General features: G+C 44.7%; 1 protein-coding gene across 2 annotated transcripts in view; it reads left to right on the top strand.

Moving 5' to 3' along the window:
- The window catches only part of LOC125454957 (sprouty-related, EVH1 domain-containing protein 2), a 131,373-nt gene that overhangs the window by 73,930 nt on the left and 30,614 nt on the right, over positions 1-26,829 (top strand). For both annotated transcript variants that reach the window (XM_048536346.2, XM_048536349.2), the window contains exons 3-4: positions 2,412-2,580; positions 3,450-3,514. In XM_048536346.2, the coding sequence (XP_048392303.1) occupies positions 2,412-2,580; positions 3,450-3,514 (234 nt within the window). The remainder of the gene's footprint in view (positions 1-2,411; positions 2,581-3,449; positions 3,515-26,829) is intronic.

Genomic DNA, 26,829 nt, shown 5'->3' with positions numbered 1-26,829 from the left:
ATCATGCAATCGTTTGAAGAAAACCACCACCTACGTAAGGGACTGGATGATAAAAATCTTGTTTTGGTTTTCACTCTCCGATAACGCAGCAATGATGCAAACAGCTGATGTTAGTGTGATTGTAGAGTGAGTGTCATTGAGCTACTGTGCACATGGACATGGTGATATCATGCTCGTGGTACCGGACTTGTCCTGCAATTGGACAAACTTGGCCAGGCTCCCTGCTAGGAAGACCCTGACCATGTTGCTGTACAGAAAGCCTTTGCCACCCAGAGGCTGGTGGGGAATATGGAGCTCACGGCCTGGCAGGGTGGGAGAAGCAGAAACCTGCATCACATTAAACAAGTATTTTGGTGGTCACTTACAATGCCGAAGCTGTGGGCCAAGTGACTTTTATTTATTTATTTGTTTATAAGACATGGGCATCGCTCCCTGCTCATACCCACCCCTTGAACTGAGAGGCTTGCTCGGCCATTTCAGAGAGAACTCACAGGTCAACCACATTGCTGTGGGTCTGGAGCCACATGTAGGCCAGACCGGGTAAGGATGGCAGTTTCCTTCCCTAAAGGGCATTAGTGAGTCAGATGGACTTGTTCAAAAGTTGGCAATGATTTCATGCTCATTAGAGATTCTTAATTCCAGTCTCTCTATTATTGACTTCACATTCCACCATCTGCTGCAGCTGGATGAGATCCAAGATTAATCTGATCTGCATTTATAGCCTAGCAATCATAGCACTAAGCCATTACCTCCCTTTTTAAGTGTTGGATAACGTGATTAGAATAGTTAGGTGATTGTGAGCAGAATAGATGCGAAGGGCTGAAGGGGCCATTTCTGTGTTGTGGCCCTCTGTGACAATATCAACACTTCATAGAATGTACAGCCCAGAAATAAGCCATTCGGCCCACAGGGCCATGCTGAAGTGTCTTAGCCAACTGCACCACCTCCATCCTCCTTCACCCAATGCAACTTTCTGCACCTTTCTCCCTCGTGTGGACTGAGCTGCTGTATTGTGTGCATTTCGCTTTATTTCATAACAGCTGTGTTTAAATGGATTAAACAACCAACAATGTTAAATGACAGTATTGTTTTCCTATCTAAGCCTCCTTCATGTCCCTGTTTCTCCCTTGATAAAATGAAGGTCCTGCACTAGGCACCTGGCGTTTACCTGTCAAATAAACCTGCTTTGTTCACAGTATGTATCGTCACAACAGACAGGCTCCTGTGAGTAACTCTGCTCATAGTGAAGAGCCATGACCGTGAATCCTCCAAACAGTTCAGCCATGTCCCACTGACCCTTTTTTTAGCTAATCCCTCTATGATAGGGGTGTCACAAATTTATCACCCATCCCTAATTGCCCACAGGGCAACTAACATTGCTGTGAGCCTGGAGTCACATGTAGGCCACAGCAAAATTTCCTTTTCTGAAGGGCATCAGTGAACCGGGTGAATTTTCTTGACAATCGATGTTTTCATGCTCACCATTACTGCCATTATTAATTGAATTTAAATTCTACCAGTTGCCTTGATGAGATTTGAACTCTGTTCCCTAGAAAATTAGCCTCATTCTCTGTATTACTACCACTGTGATATACAAGATGCAGTTGTGTTGCTGAATCTGCCATGGCAGGTATTAATTGTTCTTTCAATATCCACTCTAGTCAGTGATAGAATTTAATCATATTATGACCAAATGGATGGGTAGTGTTTAGTTTGACTTATTGGGGTTTCTTAAACAACACAATTATTGGTGTCATTCAATTACATAATGCTAAATTATACTTCTCTAACTTTATAATCTAGTTCCCTTTGCAAAGTACAAATCATTAAAAATGATGATTCTGTAGATTTTATAAATCAAAGCATTCGGGTTTGTTTAAAATCAGGCAATATGTAAGCTGAATCAAACCAGAAACACAAATTGCTGGAGAAATGCAGCAGGCCTGTGCAGAGAGAAACAGTTAACGTTTGGAGTTCAGTGACCCTTCAGAACAGGATGTTAGCTGGTAATTTTTCATGGGGAGGGCAGGATACTGGTGTGGGGCCCTGCCCAGCTACAGAACTGTCTTAAGTTTCTCTGTTGCAGAGTATGTATTGTGACCGCTTTCTCCTGGGATTCCTTGCCCCTTAATATTTTGTACAAGTTGATAAATTTATGCAAAATTAATGGAGGGGACTAACAAATAGTTATTACAGCAGACGCTGACACTGCAACAGAGATTGCAGGAAGTGTCACCAAGTGAGGTGGAGGTGCAGTGGTTGAAGAGGAGACTGTAAAATGCACAGTCTGTCATTTGTGTCCAATTGTCAAAGCTGGCCAATAAATGGTACACCAGTGTTTCTTTTCTGTGCCATGCCTGTACTCACTTATCCTTTGTTTAATGGTTGTGTTTCTTCCCTTCTCTTTAAAGATTGTTTTGGAATGCTTCTTAAAGAAAGACCTGGTTTACACGAAAGCAACTCCGACATTTCACCACTGGATGGTAGACAACAGGAAGTTTGGACTCACCTTTCAGAGCCCTGCTGACGCACGTGCGTTTGATCGAGGTGTGCGGAAGGCAATAGAAGATCTGACCGAAGGTACACCCTACTACTTTGCCAACTTTATACTGCTGCTGCATTGGCGTGTGTCTAATGTGATACCATCTTCCTGCTCAGCAACCAATCAACTGCTCAAACACGGGGCCAGGCAGGAAACCTGCCTCAGAGTAAAGTATCTGCTTTATATCTGATCGCCATGTCACTTTGATCACATAGTTAACTTTTTGTGGAAAGGATTTGTTTACTGAAGTATGTGTTTGCTCTTATCGTCCCCACTACATTGGTTTTCGCAAGAAATTCAGGTAGAATGGTTGAGAAATAGCTCATTGAGATCCTTCACAGAGACAACATTTGACAATGTTCTGTTACGTTAAAAGTCAGCCCTATTGCTCAGGCAGACTGTCTTAGCCTGACTGCTCCCTGTGACAGAATGATTATATCAGGGGTTGTGTATTGTCTGTAATGTTGATCAGTCCCACTCAGTTACATCTCTGTGTCCTGTTGTTATGTGAACTGACCCAATGAGCACTCTACCCAATCAGCATGTCTGCAGACCTTCAGAAGACTTTGCGGGATTAGTTTGGCTGAGATTTCAGAGCGCTGACTCCTACATCATGTTAATTTCAACCGGATTTGACCCTCTGCCCACCATACGCTGTTTGCAAGCCCATAGTTATGACTACCTGTGTTGGTCGGAAGGTTGGAGTGTTAGCGTCCCTTTACCGAGGAGCATTAGTAAATCATGGAGGGTCTGAATGAGGAAGAGCACGGCTGCTCTGATTTGCTCTATCCATTGTTAGAACAGCTTCTGCTGTAACCTTTACAGTGAGCGGCTTCTTAGAGTAATACGCCTGCTATTCTGTAACCACTCTGTACAATTCCGTTTTTAATGATAACCTTTCTCCCAGGGTCAACAACGTCATCTTCCACAATTCAGAATGAAGTGGAGGTCGGTGATGATGATGTTTTTACAGTAAGTAGAAGCTACTGCCCATATTAGCTGTTTTCTTGTTTGTTTGTATCAAGTTGAGGGGTTAATTTTAACATCTGTCCCTCAAATTAATTGAACTAACTGTTTAAGTTGTGAAAATGTTCAAAACATTGGCTGACAGTTTGTAATTCTGCGCAGCGGAATGATATAGTGTTTGTGAATGGCTTTTCTGGGGCTGAAAACGGTTTAAAAAAAAAGTCAGCCTGAATCATGTGACTGACTGACTGACTTAAAGTATGAAAATCTGGTGGATTTGTTAGCGTGACCGTGAACTTGAAGTTTAAACAATCAAACTTTCAGAGAGATGGCCTTGTTTGAAACCATGCTGTGGAAACACTTTAGTCTGCTGTCCTCAATGGGAGGAAATTACTACTGCTTCCTGTATCATTGTGAATGCAAAATTTGTTTCTCCTTGTTGAGTAATGGGTGTCTGTTCTGGCTATCGGCCCAATGACAAGGTCTCTTTATTTTGACATTGTAAATAATGTGCACAGGTCATTCAAATGAGTTCTCTGATTAGTTTACAGTCAGGCAGCACCAGATCTGTGAGTCTATCTTGGCTGTGTTGCTATTCGGTCATCCGTGTGTGTTTGTCAACAATGGAAGTCCAGAAGTGTTTTGGTGATTGGTAAATGAATCAGCTTGTACAAGTGCAGACTGCTGTGTATTTCAAGCTGAATTCTGGCATTGTATTTCCTTACAGGACCACGTAGTCATTTGAGAAATCTGTGCAGTCACGTTGTGTTGTATGGTACAGCAATCAGCTCTTTTTCAAAAATTGCTTCTGGTAGAATCGTTTCAACTTTTTTTTGTAAACCTTAACCATGAATGTTAACTGCAGTTGATGGGAGCTCAAAGACCGTGAAACATCTTGCTGATTAACGCAAAAACCAAAAGAACTGTGGATGCTGTAAATCAAGTTCTGAGGAAGGGTCGCTGGACCTGAAACTTTGACTCTGTTTTCTCTTCAACAGATGCTGGCAGACCTGCTGAGCTCTTCCAGCAACTTTGTTTTTGTCGCTAATTAACACACGCTGCCCCACCTCCCCCAACACATGCAGACACACACATGCAGAGATATAGACCCCAGAGTGGTTGGGGTGATGAGGGATGTAGCTATCGAAAGAGAAGACATTTGCAGAAAATTCTTGCGTGACACAAGCCTTTACTGAACAGTGTAGTATGATGTAAATTATGAACTAATCTGCATGACCAACCACAAAATCAGTAACTGAAAAGACGTAAAGACTCAGTCCAGTATATGGTGAGTTGCCACATCTGTCTGCTTGCAGTTGGGTCCACGTGAAACTGGGCTTCATAAAATTGGACAGTGGAGAGGTTGCACAAAGCTAGCTTCTGTCCTGTTCTGATTAAAACGTCAACGTGTGATCTGATTTGAGGTGTTGAAAATGAGATTTGACTTGAGTGGATAAAGAGGAAATATTTCCATGGAGAATGATGAGTAAGAAAACACGAGTGTATTTTGTAAGTACTTCTTCATATGCCAGCTAGTAAACATTAGGAATACTCCCCACACCCCTTCCAGCTATGGATGGTGGCATGGGAAGCTGGAGGATCCACTGAGATCACTCAGTTATTGTTGAACAAGTGAGCCAATGGGTATGGGGCGAAGGTTAAATGGATGAGATGAACAGATTGGAGGAGGACTGGGCGGTTTTCCTGTGTGTCCTGAGCAATATTTATATTCCTGTCAACAGGTGCTCTGATCTGTCAGTTTGCTCTTTGTGGAAGCTTGCTGTGTACCAGATGACTGCCCGTTTCTAACAGTGACTATATTGACAGAGCCTAATTGGCTGTAAGATAATAAAGTGTGAAGCTGGATGAACACAGCAGGCCAAGCAGCATCTCAGGAGCACAAAAGCTGATGAAGGGTCTAGGCCCGAAACGTCAGCTTTTGTGCTCCTAAGATGCTGCTTGGCCTGCTGTGTTCATCCAGCTCCACACTTTGTTATCTTGGATTCTCAAGCATCTGCAGTTCCCATTATCTCTAATTGGCTGTAAAGTGCTTTTAGAAATCTGGTGGACATGAAAAGTGCTACATGAATTCAAATCTTTTTTTTTCTCTTGGAGCAGACATCCACAGCAATCTGACAGCATAGCAGGTAGCCCCATGCTCGAGGGGCTGAATGGCCTCCTTGTGTTTTTGCTGACAACATTTTTCCAAATGTTCAGGAATTTTAAGGAACAGTATGGCCTGAAGCCAGTCACGATATCCTGATGGGTTCCAGGGCTGGTCCTACAGAATCCTCCAGCCTGGAATTGCTGTGTAGCTGTGATGGTCAACACAATCTAATGATCCAACCATTCCCACCTGGTGGTGCTCTGTACCTTCTGGCCGTATTCTCGTACGCACTCGGCCAGCTTGCTTCATCCACCGTCGGTCGATGGATTTCTGCTTTGCCGTAACTGGACAGACGGGATTCTGTCCCTTCAGTAGCCCCAAGATGAGTACTTGAGGGTTTTGTGCTTAATAGAGCACCAGGTTTAATAATTCAGTGTTCGCCTGGTCATTAAGACAGGTGTGTGAATGCCCTTCACAAAGGTTCCTGTCAGAAGTGACTTGCTTCTCCCCCAAAGTACCTGCAAAAGCCTTTCAGTGAGCCCAGGGATTTCGTGCCTGCACAGGCTGGTCACAAAAAGCTTGCAGACAGTGAGACAGCCACTAAGAGGGGGTAAAAAGGATCTGAATTCACTGTGAACATTTCTGCTATTCCAGAACAAAACTGGGTTTAAAAATCCATCTCCTCGGACACAAGGTGATGGGTCAGAATCTGTACCGTGCCCTTGATTTCACCAGCTCGTCATTACCTGCCTGCTATTCCCCCGACACCCGTGAGAAAGAGAGTGGGAGAATACTTGTTTAATTTTCTTCAAGGACCTCCACGCCCGGCTCTCGTTGTGTGTTTTCGAACTTTGTCTGGTCTGTCCTCGTGACAAAGCGACACAGTAATCTTTTGGAGTAATGAAAAGTTGCTGTTCTGCAGAAATGCTCCATTCTTTATTAAAGTGAAAAATGTAGCAAAAAAGTAAGATATATCTTCCCTGGATATTCATGACAATTTGTGGAGTTCTGTAACACACATTTCAGCATTTTGGACTAATGTGAGGTGTATTTCAAACTAAAATGATAACTTGAAATTATTTTCTTCACTAGTGGGAAGGTACATTTTATTGAAGTGCTGTGATCTAAGTTTGTTTCTAGGGGATAAAAACTCTGAAATAAGCGGTGGCCGTGTGCTTAGCTAAAGCCTGTCTTTCCCATTGCAATCTTACTGTGCTCCTCACACTCGGCAAACTCTGCCTCTGCGCAGAGGTTTACACACAGTATTTCATTCACTTCCAATCCTTTGTCACCATATTATGAAGAGAGAGGCAGGAAGCTGGGTTCAAAGGTGATTTCCTCTGCTCTTCTGTCAAACTATCATGAGCAGCTGCTTCTAAATGAGCTGCCAGAATGATCTATTAGTGCATTGTGTACAAAGCCGGGCAAACCGTGTCAGTCCCATTCTCTGCTTTAAAACAATTTGCTGATGCTACCCAATCACACATTTGACTTCGACATGCATCTATTTCATAAACACTTCTACCCCTCTCCCTCACCCTCAGCGTTCATAAGGCAGAAACAGAATTAGACCATCCAGCCTATCGAGTCTGCTCTGCCATTCAATCATGTTGAAATGTTTTTCAACTCCATTCTCCTGCCTTCTCCCTGTAACCCTTGATCCCCCATACCAATCAACAACCTGTCTATCTCTGCCTTAAAGTCACTCAATGACATAGCCTTCTCAGCTCTCTATGGCAACGAGTTCCACAGACTCACCACCCTCTGGCTGTAGAAAATTCCTCCTCGGCTCAGTTCTAAAGTGTCGGCCCTTCACTGTGAGGCTATGCCCTCGGGCCCTTGTCTCTCCTCGTGGAAACATCCACCCTATCCAGGCCGCTCGGTATTCTGTAAGTTTCGGTCAGATTTCACCTGGTCTTCTAAGCTCCGTTCAGTACAGACCCAGAGTCCCCAACGACAGCCCTTCTCCCTTGCAATCATTTATATGAAGCTCTGTGGACCCTCACCAGCAGTAGTACATCCTTTGGAACAGGGCCCAAAACTGTTCACAGTATTCCACGTGGGTCTGACCAGAGCCTTGTACAGCCTCCGCAGTACGTCCCTACTGTTGTGTTCTAGCCCTCTTGAAATGAATGTTAATGTTACATCTGCCTTCCTAATTGCCAACCGAACCTGCACGTTAGCCTTAAGAGAATCCTGCATTAGTACACCTAAGGCCCTTTTGTGCTTAGGATTTCCAAAGCCTTTCCCCGTTTAGAAAGTAGTCTGCACTTTGCTGTCTACTTTGCTTGCTAGCTCTGCCTGTTTTCTCTCTGCCTCTTTCTTTCACTTTTTTTTTCTCTGCGCCTGCCCCCCGCTTATCTTTTTGTTGTTCTTTGTTCACCCTAGTGCTGTCTATTTTCTCATTTTCTCTGTTTTTACCTATCTCTCACTCTGCTTGTGCTCTTGCTTTCTCTCTCTCTCTCCCTCCCTCTCTCTCTCTCCCTCTCCCTCTCTCTCTTTCTCCCCCCCGTTTGTCTGTTTCTCTCTCTCCCCGATTGTCTGTCTGTCCGTGTGTGTGTGGGTCTTTCTCTCCATCTCCCCCCCCCGTTTGCCTGTCTGTGTCTCTCTCTCTCTCTCTCTCTCTCTCTCTCACACACCTACTGGTTTCTGAGCTGCTTGTTAACCCAGTTGCGAATGCCAGGCGGTGGCTGTATTTTCGTTTGCTGTTAGAGTGAGGGTGATGGATTGCAGCCGATGGGCTCAGGGAAACAGTTGCTTTCACTCTGTCAGTGTGGACTTGATGAGTGTGAGTGCTGAAGGAAAGGAAGTGACCCTTTCTAAATGCTTGTCTGGCCCTGAATATTCCGAGGCAGCACTGACATGGATCTCCAGCGGGGGGTAAGGAGGGCCAAGGCCTAATGAATGATGAGGCTGAACAGAAGCTGTAAGCTCAACCAACAACACCCCCCACCCTCCCCAATCCCCTGGGTTTGCTGATGGAGGTCATATCACCATGATACCAGTGCATGACTCTGTTAATGGTTCATAAAGATAGTTTGGCCAGAAAAAGAGCAACTAATAATTCTGCAGCTTCATGTCGGAGAATTCTCGGTTATTGGCACTTGAGTGTTTTCTTGTTGTCTGCAGAGATATGAGCCATACCTAACTATCTCTCTGTTCTCCTCTGTTCCCATGTAGTTCCCTTTTTGAAACGGCCCTCCCTCACTCGCTCCCCCCTTGCCCTCCCTCACTTGCCCCGAGCGCCCCCCCCCCTTTGCCCTTTTTCCCTGTGAATGTTGAAATGAATATCCTTTTGAGGCTTCATTCACACGATGTGCGTGTCGGTGCCTGGGCCCGCATTTCTTGCCCCGTCCCTAGTTGCCCTTGAAGGCGGTGGTGAGCTGCCCCTTGTGCTGTAAGGAGGCCTTGTGGAAGGCGTTCCATTTTGGACTAGCTCCCAGTCAACCATAGAATCATAGTGTGCAGGAAAGGCCCTTCAGCCTATCAAGCCTGTACAGCCAAACATTTTCTACCACCTACGATAGTCCCACTTTCCCACACTAGCTCCATGGCCTTTCAGTGTTATGATGTTTCAAGTGTTCATTCAAGTACTTTTTAAAGATTGTGGGCTTTCCTGCCTCAATACCCCCGCACCCAGGCCATACATTCCAGAGCCCCACTGCCCTCTGGGTGAAAAATGTTTTCCTCAAATCCCCTCAATCTCCTGCCATACACTGTAAAATTACACTCCCTCATTATTAACTGTTTGGGGAACGGTTGCTTCCTATCCTCCCTGTCCATGCCCCACATCATCTTAGACACCTCTATCAACCTTCACCACTCTAAAGAAAGCACCCAGTCTCTATTGCTGAAACGCACTACCCCAGGTGACATCCTGGTGAATCTCCTTCGGCACCCAGTACAGTCACACCTTTCTTGGTGTGGGGACCTGAACTGTACACAGTACTCCAGCTGGGGCCTGAGCAACGTCCTGTACAGCTCCAACATAACCTCCTCGCCCTTAAAATCCATGCCACCACTGACAAAGGCGAGTGTCCCATGTGCCTATCAATCTGTTGCCTCGAGGGGTATGTGGACAAGCATCCCAAGATCGCAGTATCCCTCTGAGCTTCCTGGCATCCTGCCATTCATTGTATACTCCCCTATCTTGATCCTTCTTCAAATTGTATCATCTCTCACTTAACAGTGTTAAATTCCATATGTGCATCAAACCAAGTGGTCTATATCCTTCAACAAACCAAGACCACCTCCCTCTGCCAGCCCCCCACCCCCAGTCAATACTTGTCAACCTATCACTCATGTTTCTGCCTTTCACCCCTCATGTTGATCATGTGACTGACCCTGATGTCAGTCTCTGTGTCGCAGCATGGCACCATATTTTCCTCCAGTGGGATAAGAGGTGGGGGGATGTGCAGAATGGGCAGCTGGGGTCCCTGAGACACTGCTTCTGTTCCTCTTCACTAGATTCCACCTCTCCGCTGGCCTCACCTGAACCTTGCAGAGTTTGGGGTATGTTCTGTCCACTAGCAAGAACTCCCCAGCATCTTCTCTGTCACATCCTGCGCCTGACCCTGCCATGGCCCAAACCTGTTTTAACACATCTCCTGTCGTCTTAACACGTTTGCAGTCCTCCCATTTCCTCTTCCCACCTTCGTATCTACTCCGTCCACCTTCTCAAAAAATCACCTTTTTCACTAAGGTTTTTTTTAATCAGTGCTCCAAAGCCTGTTCACCCCTTCCAAGGCACAAGTCAGGAGTGTGATGGAATACTCCCCACTTGCCTGGATGGGGGCAGGCCCAACAACGCTCAAGAAGCTTGACACCATCCAGGACAAAGCAGCCGCTTGATTGGCACCACATCCACAAGCATCTACTCCCTCCCCCACCGACACTCAGTAGAAGCAGTGTGTACCATCTACAAGATGCACTGCAGAAACTCACCAAAGATCCTCAGACAGCACCTTCCAAACCCATGACCACTTCCATCCAGAAGGACAAGGGCAGCAGATACATGGGAACACCACCCCCTGCAAGTTCCTCTCCAAGCTACTGTTGCAAAGTTGGTATAGTACTTGTGGACCGGAAGGCAGGATGTTAAAATTTGGTTGTAAAATGATAAGAGGTTTAGGGAGCCGGGGGGCGGGGGGAGGTGGTTGGGTGAGGGTTTGGAAAGGGTGCATGGTCCCTTTAAAACTTGTGTTTTTTATGACTTGGAGATAAGTCTGCAGGCAGCAGCAGATGCAGGGAAAGTTCTTGAAATTGAAATGTTATATCAAAAGACTATACTGCTAGTAGGCAAAGCAGCATTTTTACCAAAACAACAGGGTTTCTGAATTTATCCAATTAGTTTAAACCAGGTCCTATACACCTTAACCCAATTAAATTTATATCTGATGGTTTTGTTAAGTTCGGACCAGTCCTATTAAGAAATTAATAGGTCATCATGGGTATAAAAGAAGAGGACATTTGGAAATCTGGGTGAAAGCAACTCTAAAGAGAAACACTGGCTCTCACAGAATTCTATCAGCTCTCAGGTAAATCATCTCATTAAAGGTATGGCAGAACTCTTCGCTAATATTCCTGACGCCAGAATCCGAAGGTGAGGTGCTTCAGACCACCAGAATTTGATGGAGAAAGGCGTTCCTGGCAGAGGATCAGCGGAGATAGCACAGAGCATTCCGGAAGACACATCCTGGCTGTTATTTCGAAGAATTAAGTTTTTTAATGTATTTTTGTATTATTATGTTGGTTTATATAAGTGGTACTTGTATTTATTGGAACAGCATTCCATTAGAATTTTGTTTTATTTGGGAATAGTTAGTAGTTAATGGGAGAATTGTTCAGTTTGTAAGTAGTTCTGTTCATTTGTTAGTTGTTAGTTAGATAAATAAGTTGTTACTTGAATATGGAGTGAGATTAGTTGAATATGGAGTGAGATTAGTTGAGGTAGTGAAGGAAATCCCAAGCGAACTCGAGGAGCTGCTGAAGAGTGCACTGTCTAGTCGTGGGCTGGATGGTGAAATAGGGTCCGATCTTTTCGAAGACTTCACCTCTGCGGGTAAGGCTTACTCTGGAAGAACAAGGACAGAAGGTAAAGAAGTTGATATATTGAGAGATACAGGAGCTGGTCAGTCTCTAATAGTAAGAGGTGAATGTATTTGCACTCCTTCTGAAACCTCACTTGAGAGGGTGATAATCTGTGAAATAAATGCAGAGAGATTTAACATTCCCTGTGTAAGATCAAGTTGAAAGCCTAGGGGAAGTGACAGTGGGAGGGGGTTTAAAAAGTGGAATAAAGTTTGTTCTTGGAAACGACCCAGTAGGATTAAAGGGGGGAGTGATTTCCCTCATGTTGGAGAAGCCAAAAGAAAACCAGGGAACTCAGGATTTTAAAAAAAATTACCCTGGAATTTTTCTGGGCTGTGTGTTGACAAGATCCTGTAGTCATAAGTTACAGCAAGAGGGGAAAACCAAAGAGAAAGATGAAGGAGTTGAGGTCGAGTTGGCTGACACACCTGTTTGATGAAGTGGTAAGGGAAATACCTGAACAGGTAGAAGATCAGGCAGAGGTGTCGAGTTCTGAAAAATTAGTGGAGTTACCCCAAAAAGATGTGACAATAAAAAATGTATATCATAAAGCCTACTAGGGAAAATAATCCAAATGTGTTCCCGAATGTTATTATCTTAAGGATAGAATCCTGAGGTGAAAACTGAGTCTGCAGCAGGTTAGTGCGGAGGAGAAATGAGTGGAATGTCACCAGAATGTGTGGCCTGTAGAATACAGACAGGAACTGTTGTGGGTAGCACACACATTACCTGTCGGAGGTCGTCTAGGGGCGAGGAAGACTCGGGCTAAGATGCAGAAGCATTTCTATTGGCCTGGACTGCATACGGAGGTGGTTGAACGTTGCTGTTCCTGTTATATGTGTCGGATGGTAGGGAAGCCACGGGCAGCAATAAAACCAGTGCCTTTCATACCAATACCCACATTTTGAAGACCCTTTTACGTGGGTTATAATTGATTTTTGTGGGTCCCCTCCTAAAACAAAAGTGGGAAGCAGCATTTGCCAACCATAGTAGACGTATCTACTAGATTTCCAAAGGCAATTCCATTACAGAATGTCAAGGCAAAAAGGGTTGTGGAGGAGTTGTTTGTTTCACCATTATGGACTACCCAGGAAGATTCCGTCAGACTCAGGGCCCAATTTTACTGCCAGATTGTTTTAAGAAGGTCATGGATAGCCACTTTAAATCAAGTGTGTACCATCCTGAATCCCAGGGAGCATTGGAACAGTGGCATCAGACCCTAAATACTATGCTGAGGGATTATTGCCAGGATTACTGTAATGATTGGGATAAGATATCCCGTTTACACTGTTGTCTATTAGAGATGCCCCAAATGAATCAACTCCATTTATTCCATTTGAATTGATAATCAGACACTAACTAAGAGAGCCTTTAAAATTAATTAAGGAAAAGTTGATAGGTCCAAAGTCCGAGATCTCACAGCTGGATTATGTATCTGAGGTGAGAGAAAGCTTAAACAAATTAGCTAGACGATATTTGAAGGTGGCTCAGCATCTAATGAAGCAAGAAGCAGATATGAAATCTAAACTTTGAATATGTGCCTGTGGGGATAAAGTTTTGTGGTGTTACCAGTGTAGGAGATCCCTTCAAAGCAAGGTTTTAGTGGTCCTTACTAGATTGAGAAGAAATTGAGTCAGGTGATTATCTGGTAGAGATGCTAGATAGAAAGAAACTTCATTGAGTATGTCATGTGAATGTGCTGAAAAATTAGTATGACAGGAACGGGAACTAGAGAAACAGTTGTTAGTTACTGTGATTCAGACTGATGAATCAAGTTGAGATAATTTGGGCTTTGATGTGCCTCAGAGTACATTAAATAATCAGGAAGTCTTTAAAGAATGGGATAGGGTAGTAAGCTATCTGTGTCAGGAACAGAGAATGAATTGAAAGGCTTGTTGCAGCACAATGAGGACATATGTGGAAATAGAATGGGGAGGACTAATTCAATAGTACATGAGGTTGACGTGTGGAATGCTGTTCCGATAAAATAACACCCCTACAATATTCCACAGTTGAAAATGAATTATGTAGTTTGATACTGACCTTACATCGCTTGCAGCATAAACACTAAAATATTGTATCAGACAGTTGTGTACACTAATCGTAACCTTTTGACATTTTTGGAAGGATTTAAAGACAAGAACATCAGACTGTTTTGTTGGAGTTTTCTGTTATAAGTATTTGATTTACAGATTGTACATGGTGCAAGTGTTAAAATGTTATTGCGGATGCATTATCATGGGTTTAAAAGGAAAATTTGTATACAAGTTAAACACGGTAGTGTTCAATGGATATAGAACTAGTACGAAATATGTAACTCTAGATTAATGACTGAAGCATCTAGTAATAATGATGATAAGATTTAGAGGGGAAAAAACAATCTTTTCATAATGATTCATTTTTTCTTAAGGAGGGAGGTGTTGTGAAATTGGTACAGTACTTGTGGATTGGAAGGCAGGACATTAGAAATTGTTTGTCAAATAATAGGGGAGGAAGAGTGCATGGTCCCTTTCAAAGGTTTTGATTTTTAAGAGAAGAAAAAGCCTGGAGACAGCAGCAGATGCACAGCGGGTTCTTGAAATTGAAACGTTTTATCAAAAGGCTGTACTGTTAACAGGCAAAGCAGCATTTTAACCCGGACAACAGGGTTTTGAAGTTAGCCAATTGATTTAAACTAGGCCTGAGATACCAAAACCCAATTAAATTTAAATCTGATGGTTTTGACAACCTCCGACCAATCCTATTGTAAGAAATTAATAGGTCATCAAGGGTATAAAAGTAGAGGGCATTTGAAAATCGATGTAAGAGCAACTGCCATCTAAGTATGGTAACAACCCATCAGCTCTAAAGAGAAGCCCTGGATGTGTCAGAATTCTATCAGCTCTCAGAAAAAAAACATCATCTAATTGAAGGTACAGCGGTACTCTTAACTAATATTCCTGACACCAGAATTCACAGGAGGTGTGCATCTGACACCTGAATTTGACGAAGAAAGGCGTTTCTGGCAGGAGACAGCATGGAGCATTCTGGAGGATGCATCCTGGTTGTAATTTCGAGGGATTAAGTTTTAATCCATTTTTGTTTTTTTATTTTGGTTTAAATGATTGGGACATATTTATTGGAGCAGCATACCTTTGGAATTTTGTTTTATTCAGGAATAGTTAGTCATTAAGGGGGAATTGTTTGGTTTGTTGGCAGCTCTGTTAATTTGTTAACTGTTAGAGTTAGATAAATGCATTGTTACTTGTTCAGTGTCGAGTAAGTAGTCGTAGTTCATTTTATTTAACCTCCCTTTTGTAATAGATTGAGGCAAACCTCTCTGGGTGTTTCAGTTTTAGTTATCAGAGTAAGTTGGTGGGGGGGGGGCGGGGGGGAGGCGGCGACGGCGACCTCCTCTTCAGAACACATATATCTCCGTTCCTTCACTGCGATGGGGTTAGGGTTAGGAATTCCTCCCTAAGGCCATTGTGGGTCTACCCTACAGCCCATGGACTGCAGCAGTTCAGGAAGGCAGCTCAACCCTACCTTCTCGAGGGGAAATAGGAGTGGGCAATAAATTCTGGACCAGTCATTGACGCCCACACTCCTTGAACAAATAAAAGGCAAACTATTTCATCCTTGTCTTCCAGTCCCACTGTAGTGGAATATTTGATTTCAAAGGGCAGTGTGGTTTGAAAAAAATGCCTAGTGGCATGATGATTTATCCTGCCTTTCATCCAATCTCGCCTGCTTTATAAATAAAGCAAGATTGTCATGGTAACCAGTTGATATGTTAAAATTCTGGTTATTCATTAAGAAGATCTTGTTTACTCAGTAAGATTCACATTTCTTTGCAAGGCAACCAACATCCGATTTTTCTGTCATTGTGCCAAGTTATCAAAGGATTATCGACAAATTTAATAGCCGAGGGCTTCATTTTCAAAGCTTTTACAATTAAAGGAAAGTCCAAGTGAAAAGCTTTATAATATATCGCTTCCTCTATCACTCATTTTAGTGGCGACTTGGATACAGTTCAGATGATTGTGAAGTTTAGAATGCTCTGCCGCTCTGGGGCTTTGCTATCCGCCTGTCCCAATGCAGCTCTTTCAACTTTGGGGTTCTGTGTGACCCTGAAAGTTTCAATGTTGACCAACCATTGCTGTGTCTGAGCATCTGCTGGCCCCAATGTGTCTGTGTCTCTCCCTGTATCTTTCTATCCCCCTCTCAGGCCCTCTCTCTTGCTCTCTGCCTTTATCTCTCTAACTCCCTGTTTTCTCAGTGTTTGCTCTGGCTCTGTCCGCTCTCTGTGGCCCTCGGTCCCCAACCCCCCTGCGCAGTGTCTCATGCTCTGGTGGCGAACTCTCCTCTTGGCCAAATTAATTTGAGGGTGAAACGTCCTGTTCTTCTCCCCCCCCCCCCCCCCCCACCAGTTGGTGTCTGGAGCAGGCTAGTGGAATTTTCAGTTAAAAAGGGGGATTATTCGTGGTGTGAAGTTGCAGTGAACACATTCTGTAGTTTACCAGAGATCCAGGTGAAGACTTTCTGGGCGCAGTGTCTCTCCCACTCTAACACGGTCCAGCGGATTGCTGCGGCTGGTTTCAGAGAAATGGGACTTTTACACTGGTCTCCTGGTGTAGATTGTGGACTGTGTGTTTTTGGGGAAATTTTCTGGAACGTGTTGGATAACCGTGGGTGTACTTTTCACACACTGCAGTCGTGCAGGGGGGGAATTACACAAACTTGTTTAATTTCAGTGAAATTAACAGCCGGTTTCTTCAAGGTGGCATGAAATCAAGCCCATGATCTGGCTCGAGTTCCTCCAAAAACACGTTGCTAACCCTCCCTCTGAGGCGGTGAGGATACACACACACCAGCTTTTGTCTAAAGCCTTGGCGCAGACCAGCTGGCGCACCTTGTAAACATCGTTGTGTTTGCAAAAAGGGACGAAGAGCCTATCAGCTGATTAGCAGCTTCCTGTTGGCATTAGCGAACCCTAAGCACAGCTCTCCAAGCAAATCCTGGGAATACGCTGTTAGGAAGTGGGCTCTGAATGTGCCCACAGTGAGGTTATAAACGGCTCCACACTTCTCTGGGAGCTGGCACATGTGTATCCCAGCGGAGACACCAACATCATCAGCGCATACAGCGTGCTGAAGGACACTCTCCCTCTGCAAGCGCTGGCCCGCTTTCAAAAACAAAGTTAGCATGCATTTTTCACATGGGTATATTTAAACATACAATGTGGATATCAGTAACATCGCAAAGTTATTTCAAGAAAGAACAAATATATTGTTCCTTCTGCTTTTTACAAAAATCTGCTTTCTTTATTGAACATAGCCTCGTAAAGGAATGTTTTTTTACGCACAAGGCCACGAGCTCAATTAACTGGATGTCTCATAGGTTAAGTATAAAAACTGTCTCTGATATTTCCTGTAGAATTGTAGAAAGAGACCTTTTGGATCATTGTTGCATTGCAACCTCTTTGAAAAAGTTCTCCGGTTAATCTTCTGTCCCCACACTGCCCAGAAACTATGCAATGTCTTCCACAGAAGTACTTCTCCAATTGCTTTTTGAAAGTTTGTTTGAATCTGCCCCCAGCTGCCATTCAGACAGCATGTTCTGGATCAGAACTCTCCCTTTCACGCTGTCACCTCTGGCCCTGTGCTGATGAAAATCTAACAGGGACAGAGTTTCTCTGAATACGGGTCCAAATATGATTGTGGCCGTTGTATAAGCATGGCTTTCAGATTTCAATGTAGGGGCAAGAGCAGGCCATTCATCCCATCGAATCTGTTTCTCATTGAAAATCAGTGTTCAATCTGGTTGTGGTCTCAGCTCCAATATCCTGTTGACCCCACCCCCCGAATGGAACTTGAACCTCTTGTCAACAAAAATCTACCTCCCTCAGCCTTGAATAATCTTTGAAAAGGTGAAATATAGTTTGTTCACAACATCCTGACAAGATGTTTCTGATGCAGTAGCTGGGAATAGTCAGCAGGATTTGGATAGTTAAGCATTGAGCCCTGCTGGAAGCAGAAAGACTGGATGTTCTTTCAGTCAAGAGTGGGGGCTCAAACTGCTGAAGAGGTGGCGTCTCTCTGGACATAGCAGGGAAGGAGAATTTGTTCCCAGGTGTGAAATGATCGAGAAAGTGGGCATAGTTTAAACCCATTGGTAGGAGGGATTGGGGGCTGGAAGCCACTGCTTTGACCGTGTTCAAATTGTCCATTCAGCAGGGAGTTGCGGCTTAATTTGAAAGGGGGAAATGTGCAGGACTAAGACGATGATCACACCTCGGCGAAATGTGGATTCTAAGAGCATGGTGAGCTGAATGGACACGTGCCCGGCTCTGTGACAATTCTGAGCTTCTGGCTTATGAGTCACAAAAAGTCAGCATCCAAGATCAGAGGCTGGTAGGGATGGCACCTAGAATGTTCGCCTTTATTTCATAGGGAGTGGAGTATTTGCTAAAACTATACAAGACGCTGCTCAGGCCACAGCTGCAATGCTGAGAGCAGTCTGATCCCCTTCTCTGAGGAAGAAGTCACTGTAAACAGTTCAGTAGTGGTTCACACAGTTGTTACCAGGTATGGAGGGCCTGTCTTATGAAGTGGAACGGTTTGGGCCCATACTTATTGGCTTTAGGATTATGAGAGAGGTGACCTTATTGAATAGGTTAGGAGAGTGGGCAAAGTGTGAGGTTTATGCACTTTGGTTGGAAGAATAGACTGTTCTCTAAATGGGCAAAGGCTTCAGAAATCTGAAACCAAAAAGGACTTGGGAGTCCTAGTCCAGAATTCTCTTGGTCAACATGCAGGTTCAGTTCACAGTTGGGAATACAAATGCAATATTAGCATTCAAGAGGCTTGAAGGCAGGAGCAGAGATGTATTGCTGATGCTGTGTAAGGCTCTGGACAGACTGCATTCGAAATATTGAGAGCGGTTTTGGGCCCGTACCCAAGTAATGATATGCTGGCATTGGAGTCTAGAAGGATATGGGGGGATTTGATTGAAACTTAAAGAATACTGGGAGGCCTGGATGAAGTGGATGTGGAGATAATGTTTCCACTAATACAAGCGAGTAGGACCTGAGGGCACAGCGTCAGAGGTGAGAGCTGACCCTTTAGAACTGAGCTAAGGAGGAGGAATTTCTGCAGCCAGAGGGTGGTGAATAGGTGGAACTCATTGCCACAGGGGGCTGTGAAGGCCAGGTCATTGAGTGACTTTAAGACAGAGATAGACAGGTTGTTGATTAGTAAGGGGGATCCAGGGTTACGGGGAGAAGGCAGGAGAATGGCGTTGAGAAACATGTCAGCCATGATTGAATGGTGGTGCAGACTTTGAGCTGAGTGGCCTATATCTGCTCCTATATCTTATGGTCTTACTGAAACGTACAAGATTCTCAGGACATTTGCAGGGTGGATGCAGAAAGGTTGTCTCTCCTTGTGGCAGAATCTAGGAACCAAGGGCCTCATCTCAGAGTAAGGAGTTGCACATTGAAGACACAGATGAGGAGAAATTTCTTCTGTCCAAGCGGAACGAATCTGTGGAAGTCTTTACTGCAGGGGGCTGTCGAAGATGGGTCATTAAGTATGTTCAAGGCTGAGATTGACAGATTTCAAATCATTAAGGGGGAGTCGAGGGTACAGGGAAAAAGCAGGAAAGTGGAGTTGGGGATAATCAGATCAGCAGTGATCTCATTGAATGGCAGAACAGGCTTCACAGAATCATAGAATCCCTACAGTGTGGAAACAGGCCCTTTGGCCCAACAAGCCCACACCAACCCGGAGAGCATTCCCCCCCAGGCCCATCCCCCCACTAACCCACCTAACTGTACATCCCTGAACACTACGGGCAATTTAGCGTCGGCCAATCCACCTAGCCTGCACATCTTTGGACTGTGGGAGGAAACTGGAGCACCCAGAGGAAACCCACGCAGACACGGGGAGCATGTGCAACCTCCACTCAGACAGTCACCCAAGGCTTGTTGGGCTGAACGGTCCACTTCTGCTTCTTTGTCTTATAGTGTATTGTGGTTGGTTTTATCCTTTTCATTGTGCCCGTATATAGGGAGGCTGACGCATGCAAATTTTGTTTCCAGATGCTTGGAGGGATTTGAAGGCTTTAAATAATTTACAACTTAATTATCTGCAGCCACTCAGCTTCCTCAAGGCACTTTTTATATAGAAAAAACTCCACTCAGTCCATTCCAGTTTTAAGGCTGATGTAAAATGAAGCAAGTTGCCAGTCTGTCTGCCTTTGGTCTGGGGGAAGGGCATGGCATATTTTAATCTCCGCAGATGCTGTAACTGTGCTGTGTTTGCTGCCACGGTAAAGCTGCAAACAGACTTAAAAATACAATTTCTTTAGTATGTGAGAACTGCATTTCAGTTAGCAGAGATGGCAACAACAACTTGTATAGCACCTTTTATTCCAGGTGCATCTCAAGGTGATCCCAAGTAACGTTTGAGTGGGGTCGCAATAGTCTTTGTGTCAGGTGACCAAACGTTTGATCAAAGGCTGAGGTTTTAGTGAACATCTTAAAGGAGGACGAGAGGGAGATAGAGAGGGAGGTGGGCCTATTCTTTAGCCGCATTGCCCCCTTCCCTGGCAGGTGAAGGTCCAACTGATGATAGCGGAACGACAAAACCAGACACGGTCAAAATGCCAGAGCTATCGGAGCACCGTGAGTTGCAGGGGCCGGAGAAGATGACAAGATTTTGAAAGTGTGAGGATTCTTTAGCCAATATCAATGATGAGAGGTGATCAGCTGTTTGCTTCAAGGCAACGACACTACAGCAACATGAGAGTGGAGTCGTGTACACAGGGTAGGGGAGACTTCGTTACTCACTGGTGGGACATGGGAGTCTCTGGCTATGCCAGCATATATCACCTGTCCCTCATTGCCCCTTGTGCTGCCTCGAACCTGTGGAGCACCCAGTGTGCTGTTAGGAATGGTGACTGGGCACAAACAGGCAGCTCTATTGAAATGTCACTTCCGACTACATGTGAATACTGAACAGGATAAAATCAGCCCTCTCTCTCTGCCCTCGAATGTTAGCCTCAAGGTCTGTGCCCAGCACCTGGGCTGGGACTTGAACCCTGGAAACCTGTGAGTCAGAGCTGCCCACTGAGATGCTGATGATGTGTAACTTTCACCATGAAGCACTGATGTGTGGTTTTCCCATACATTTATGGGATGTGGGTGTCATTGCTGACGCCCATTCCTAATTGCTGCTAATCAGAAAAATATGTATAGAAATAGCTGAAAATCAGTGTTTGAAGATTAGACCCTCCCTTGGTGAATCGAAGCAGCCAAAAGCCCAAATTGAAATATTTGATGTTCAAGGGAAGCTTTCAGATGTCGTGGAGAGAGTCGCTTAATTCTTCAGTTCTTTAACAACCGCCCGGCGGGCTAAACGGTTTCCCTGTGTTAATCCCAGAGTCAGGTGTCATGTGCTGTGTCTCTCGGGTTGGTTCCAGGACTCCAGGGCCTTCCTGTCTTTGGCCCTTTTGGCGTTGAGGAACATAAAAGGTAGAACATGTCCCCCGATCTGAATTAAGACTTGGTATGGGGTGGTACAGGGTGAAGTGACCTCCTTAATCCCTCAGAAAAGAGAATGTTTAAAGTAATCGCCTGAATGACACCATCTCCCTCACCAAGCATCGTTTTTGGTGTGCAGCTTCAAGCCAAAGGGTCAAGGAGAAGGTAATGTGAAGAACTCTCTTCATCCCATGTTAACATGAAATACAGCTTAAACATGCTCAGAGATCTGTCTACCAGCTTCTGAACTAATGACCCCACTGTTAAGAGACATTCCCTAAACTCTATTGAGCTTCCATGTTTGATCTGTCTAATGTGACTCTGTCCATCCTGTGCTATTCCTGCCTGGTGAGAAGCAGCTCCTTGACATCATTGCTCGATTGCTGCAGAGTCCTAAAGGCCTTTTACATTATTATCTTTCTGATATCTGTTGAATTGATTTTTGTAATCTTACTCCTGGGCCTTCCTAATTTTACCAAAAGGAGAGTCTAATTGGTGCTAACTGCATTCACCCTCCACACAACCCCCCCCCCCCCCAGCCCCGCAGACAATCTGCTCCAGTAGTTTTTTACTTCCCATTCACCCTCCCCCCCCCACCCCCTACTGCCTGGGCAAATGCTCTTAACTTTACTCACTGTGATCCAAACTCAAACCTACTCTGATTAACTGCCAACTGAACCCTTAAAATCCATCTGACTCTCTTGCTTCCTGGCTGTCAATGAAAATTAATTATACGAAAGAGACCGAATACAACTGTCCTTTATTCGGAAGGTTGAAAGGGCAGCGTCATTTTTCTGGAAGTGTACAGTCCCAGCCACACCGCCAATTCCCAACCCTGTCACCGTCCGTCCGGCTGTGTTTGTCATTTGTCAGCCAGCCACCTGCTTCCATCCTGACTGCTGTTGTGATCGTTTCAGTCGGATCTGTTTGTGAGCTGTGTTTTTATGATCACTGCTTTTTGCATTGCTTTTTATCGTTGCCCATACCTGAGAGGGTTACTGCCAGCTTTCTCTCAGGAAGATATGCTGTCAAAGACGCACTTGCTGTATTTGTGAGAAACCGTATTGGCATGTTCCCACATGAGGACCTTTGTTCTTTGGCAAATCTTCTTACAAGTTACCTTTCTCTTTATTTCCTGCGGAGGCTGCTCCTGAGGGCACGGTGTTGTTGGGGGGTGGGGCCTGTGTGAGTGGACTCGACCTGCAAAAGAAAGGAGGCTGACGTGGATACTAACTGAAGGGGAAAAGAGTTGGGACTTGACCAAGCAGCCGGATGTGTCCTTGCCTGACTTTGAATGGAGGCAGAAATGGAATCTTTTGGAAGTTTGTCGTCTGTATCACTGCTCCCTGGGGAATCCTGTATACCATTGATCTCTCAGATCAGGGTAAAGTTGAACAAGACTGAACGAGGACCTGAAGGTTCCTACCCTCCATATGTTCCATTGTTCTTCAGATTGGTGAAGGTGCCCTTTTCGGGGAACCTCTCGCAATGCGCATCCTGGTGTACAGTGTTCCATTGTGTGTAAATAACTTCTCAGAAATGCTATCACCTTTGTGAATGTGCTGGGGCCTCCCAACATGTGGCTGCCTCCTCACCCTAGTAATTACTTTTGAGTGAAGTTTGTGATGGGAAGGCTATGAAAGCAGCCTTTATTGAAATGGAGAGAGATTGCAGAACTCTAAAGGTACAGGGAAAATCACTGTGCCCAGGGACAGGAAACAGAAAAAGTTGGTACATTCCTACAACCAAGGGGTTAGGAAGATAAGCAGGTGATGGTGTTTATTGTAAAAGGAATGGGATATAAAAATAGGAGTGTTTTGCTGTAATTGGTCAGGCCAAGCCTGGATTATTGTGGACAGTTTCCTTATTCACAGAAAGAAATAATCACGGTAGATGGAGATTCCGAGAAGGTTCACTTTGCTCACACCCGGGGCAAGGGGATTATATAATGAGGAAGGGTTAGGCTGTGCCTGTATTCATCAGATTAGAAGAATGAGAGAGGATCTTATAGAGACATTGAAGATACTGAGGGGAGTGGATGGGGTGGATACCAGGAGGATGTTTTCTCTTGTGATGGGCACAGTTTATAAATAACAGCTCTCCCTTTCCATTTAAGATCTTTTTTTTTCTCCCCTTCTCCAGGTTTTTTTTTTGAGAATGTGGAATTATTTTCCCAAAAACTATTGAAAGCTGGTATCTAAATGTCTTGCCTGAGTAAGCTATAATTTTGCTGGGGCTGGGGATAAAGTTGAATGGCCTACACCTGCTCCTGTGTATTCAAGACAATATTCTTTAAGGTTTGGGAGTAGATCTGTAGCTCGGGTTGTGGGTGTTGAGGTGGGTTGGCTCGCTGAGCTGGTTTGTTGTTCCACGGACGTTTTGTTACTGTGCTGGGTAACATCCTCAGTGCCGCCTCCGATGAAGCATCGGTGTGTTTTCCCGCCTGGTTTTTAAACTCTGGGGTCTGTTGCGATGGATTGCCTCACTGCTGGGCTTCCTCCATAGTGGAATGTATATGGGGTTGAGCTCAATATGTTTATTAATAGCCTGCTTCATGAAGTGCCATGCTGCCAGGAATTCTCGTGCCTGTCTCTGCCTAGTCTGTCCCAGGATCTTGGTGTTGTTCCAGTCGAAGTGGTGGTTCTCCTTGTCCATGTGGATTGAGATGAGTGAGTGTTGGTTCTGTCTTTTTGTAGCCAGTTGGCATTCATGTTCTCTTGTTGTTAGTTTCCTTCCTGTTTGTCTGATGTAGTGTTTCTCACAGTCTCTGCAGGGGATCTTGTGGATGACACTGGTCCTGTCCATGGCGGGGAGTGGGTCTTTAGTTCCGGTGAGCACTTGTCATAGGGTTGATGTGGGTTTGTGTGCCACTCTGATGCCCAGCGGTCATAGGAGTCTTGTGGTGAGTTCTGATGTGTTCCTGATGTAGGGTAGTGTGATGGGTGTGTCGGGGCGTGTAGAATCTTTCTGATGCAGTTCCCGTAGGCATCTCCAGACCCAGTTCTTTGGATATCTATTATCCTGGGACACTTGGAAGAGGTATTCCTCCTCCTATTGGCGTAGTTTCCAATTGCTGCAGTGTGTTGTTGCCCTTTGAAGTAGAGTTCGCACGCAGCTTCGTTTGTGTGTGCTGGGATGATTTCTATAGAAGTTCAGTACCTGGTCTGTGTGTGTGGCTTTTCTGTGTACTTTCATCTGCAGTTCCCCATTTGTCTTGTGCTCCACCATGACGTCCAGGAATGGGAACTGTTTGTTCTTCTCCTCCTCTCTGGCGAATTTTATTCCGGTGATGGTGTTGTTTGAGTTTGTGTGTCTCTTCTAATTTGATCCATTTAATGACGACAAAGGTGTCGCCTACGTAGTGTATCCATAGTATAGGTTGGATTTGCAGAAGGGCAGTCCTTTCCAGTCTTTGCATCACTGCTTCTGCTAGGAGTCCAGAGATAGGCGATCCCATGGGTGTCCCATTGATTTCCTTGTATGTTTGGCCATTGAAGGGGAAGTGGGTGGTCAGGCATCGGTCCAGTAGTTTAAGCATGTTGTCCTTGGAGATGGTTTCACTGGGGTCATGTTCTTTTATGAATAGGGCGGTGACATCAAATGATATCATGGTCTCTTCGTCCTCTATCTTTGAGTCCCTGCAGAGACTGCGAGAAGCACTACATCGGACAAACAGGAAGGAAACTAACAACAAGAGTACATGAACACAAACTGGCTACAAAAAGACAGAACCAACACTCACTCATCTCAATCCACATGGACAAGGAGAATCACAACTTCGACAGGGACAACACCAAGATCCTGGGACAGACTAGGCAGAGACAGGCACGAGAATTCCTGGAAGCATGGCACTCCACGAAGCAGGCTATTAATAAACACGTTGAGCTCGACCCCATATACATTCCTCTATGGAGGAAACCCAGCAGTGAGGCAATCCATTGCAATGGACCCCAGAGTTTAAAAACCAGGCGGGAAAACACACCGGCGCTTCATCAGAGGCTGCACTGAGGATGTTACCAAACATGGTAACGAAACGTCTGCAGAACAACAAACCAGTTCAGCGAGCCAACCAACCTCAACAATATTCTTGCTGTAGATTGTTCTTGGATATTGTAAAAAGCTTCATTAACATGGTTCAGTTCATCATTGAAAGATACTGATATTGTAACACAAACAGCAGGATTTTGGTTTTTTTTAATTTGCTTGTTTCTGAACACAAAAATGTGTTTGGTATTCCATGTGGATGGTTCAATGTGAACCAATGATTGATTTAGAGTCAGAGTCCTACAGCACAGACAGGCCCTTCTGCCCAAACTAGTCCATGCTGACCAAAATGTCCATCCACGCTGACCCCATTTCCCTGCATTTGGCACGTATCCTTCTCAACCTTTCCTATCCATATATTTGTCCAAATGCTTTTTAAATGTTCTTAATGTCCCCGCCTCAACCACTTCCACTCATTCCATATGCGTACCACCCTCTGTATTTAAAAAAAAGTTGCCACTCAGATTCCCATGCATTCCTTCCCCTCTTACCTCAGACTGATGCCCCCTCTTCCTCAATTCGATTCCCCAATCCTGGGGAAAAGGCTCAATGCATTCACCCCATTCATGTCTCTCATGATCTTATACACTGCTATAAGATCAGCCCCCCCAGTCTCCTATGCTCCAAAGAAAAAAATCCTAGCTTGTCCAACCTCGGCCTATAACTGAGTCCCTCATCCTGGCACTCTCCTTGTAAGTTACTTCTGCACTGCTTCGAGTTTAATAACCATCCTTCCTACAGCAAGGTGACCAACACTGAACACAATTCTCCAAGTGCAGCCTCACCAACATCCTGTACGGCTGTAACATACCTTCCCAATTTCTATACTCAGTGCCCTGACTGACGAAGGCCAGTGTGCCAAAAGCCTCCTTCACTACCCTATCTACCTGTGACTCCAATTTTGGAGAACTATGCACCTGAACTCCAAGGTCCCTCTGTTCCACTACACTCCTTAAGGACCTACCATTCACCATGAAACTCCTGCCTTGATATGATTTTCCAAAATGCAACACTTCACACTTATTTATATTAAAATCCATTTGCCATTTCTTGGCCCACTTTCCCAACTGATTAAGATCCTGCTGCAATTTCTGATAACCTTCCTCACTCTCCATGATACCATCCATTTTGGTGTTATCCACAAACTTACTAATCATGCCTTGTACATTCTCATTCAAATCATTGATATAGATAACAAACAGCAACGGGCCTAGCACCGACCCCTGAGGCACACCATGGGTCACAGGCCTCCAGTCCAACAAGCATCCTTCCACTATTACCCTCTGCTTCCTAGCATCAAGCTAATTGTGTATCCAATCTGCCACATCTCCCCGGATTCCAAGCGATCTAACTTTCCAAAACAGCCTACCATGTGGAACCTTGCCGAAGGCCTTACTGAAATCCACATAGACTGCATCTACCACCCTGCCCCCATCAACTTTCTTCATCAAAGTGACCTAAACAAACCCTGTCTTTTTCCAAATGCATGTATATCTTATCCCTCAGAATCTTCTCAAATAACTTACCTACCACAGATGGTAAGCTTACTGGTCTTAT

This window comes from Stegostoma tigrinum, chromosome 9, assembly GCF_030684315.1.
Source record: "Stegostoma tigrinum isolate sSteTig4 chromosome 9, sSteTig4.hap1, whole genome shotgun sequence".
Lineage (NCBI taxonomy): Eukaryota > Metazoa > Chordata > Chondrichthyes > Orectolobiformes > Stegostomatidae > Stegostoma > Stegostoma tigrinum.
Note: the sequence above shows the minus strand (reverse complement) of the source record. Positions and strands in the feature narration are given on the sequence as shown.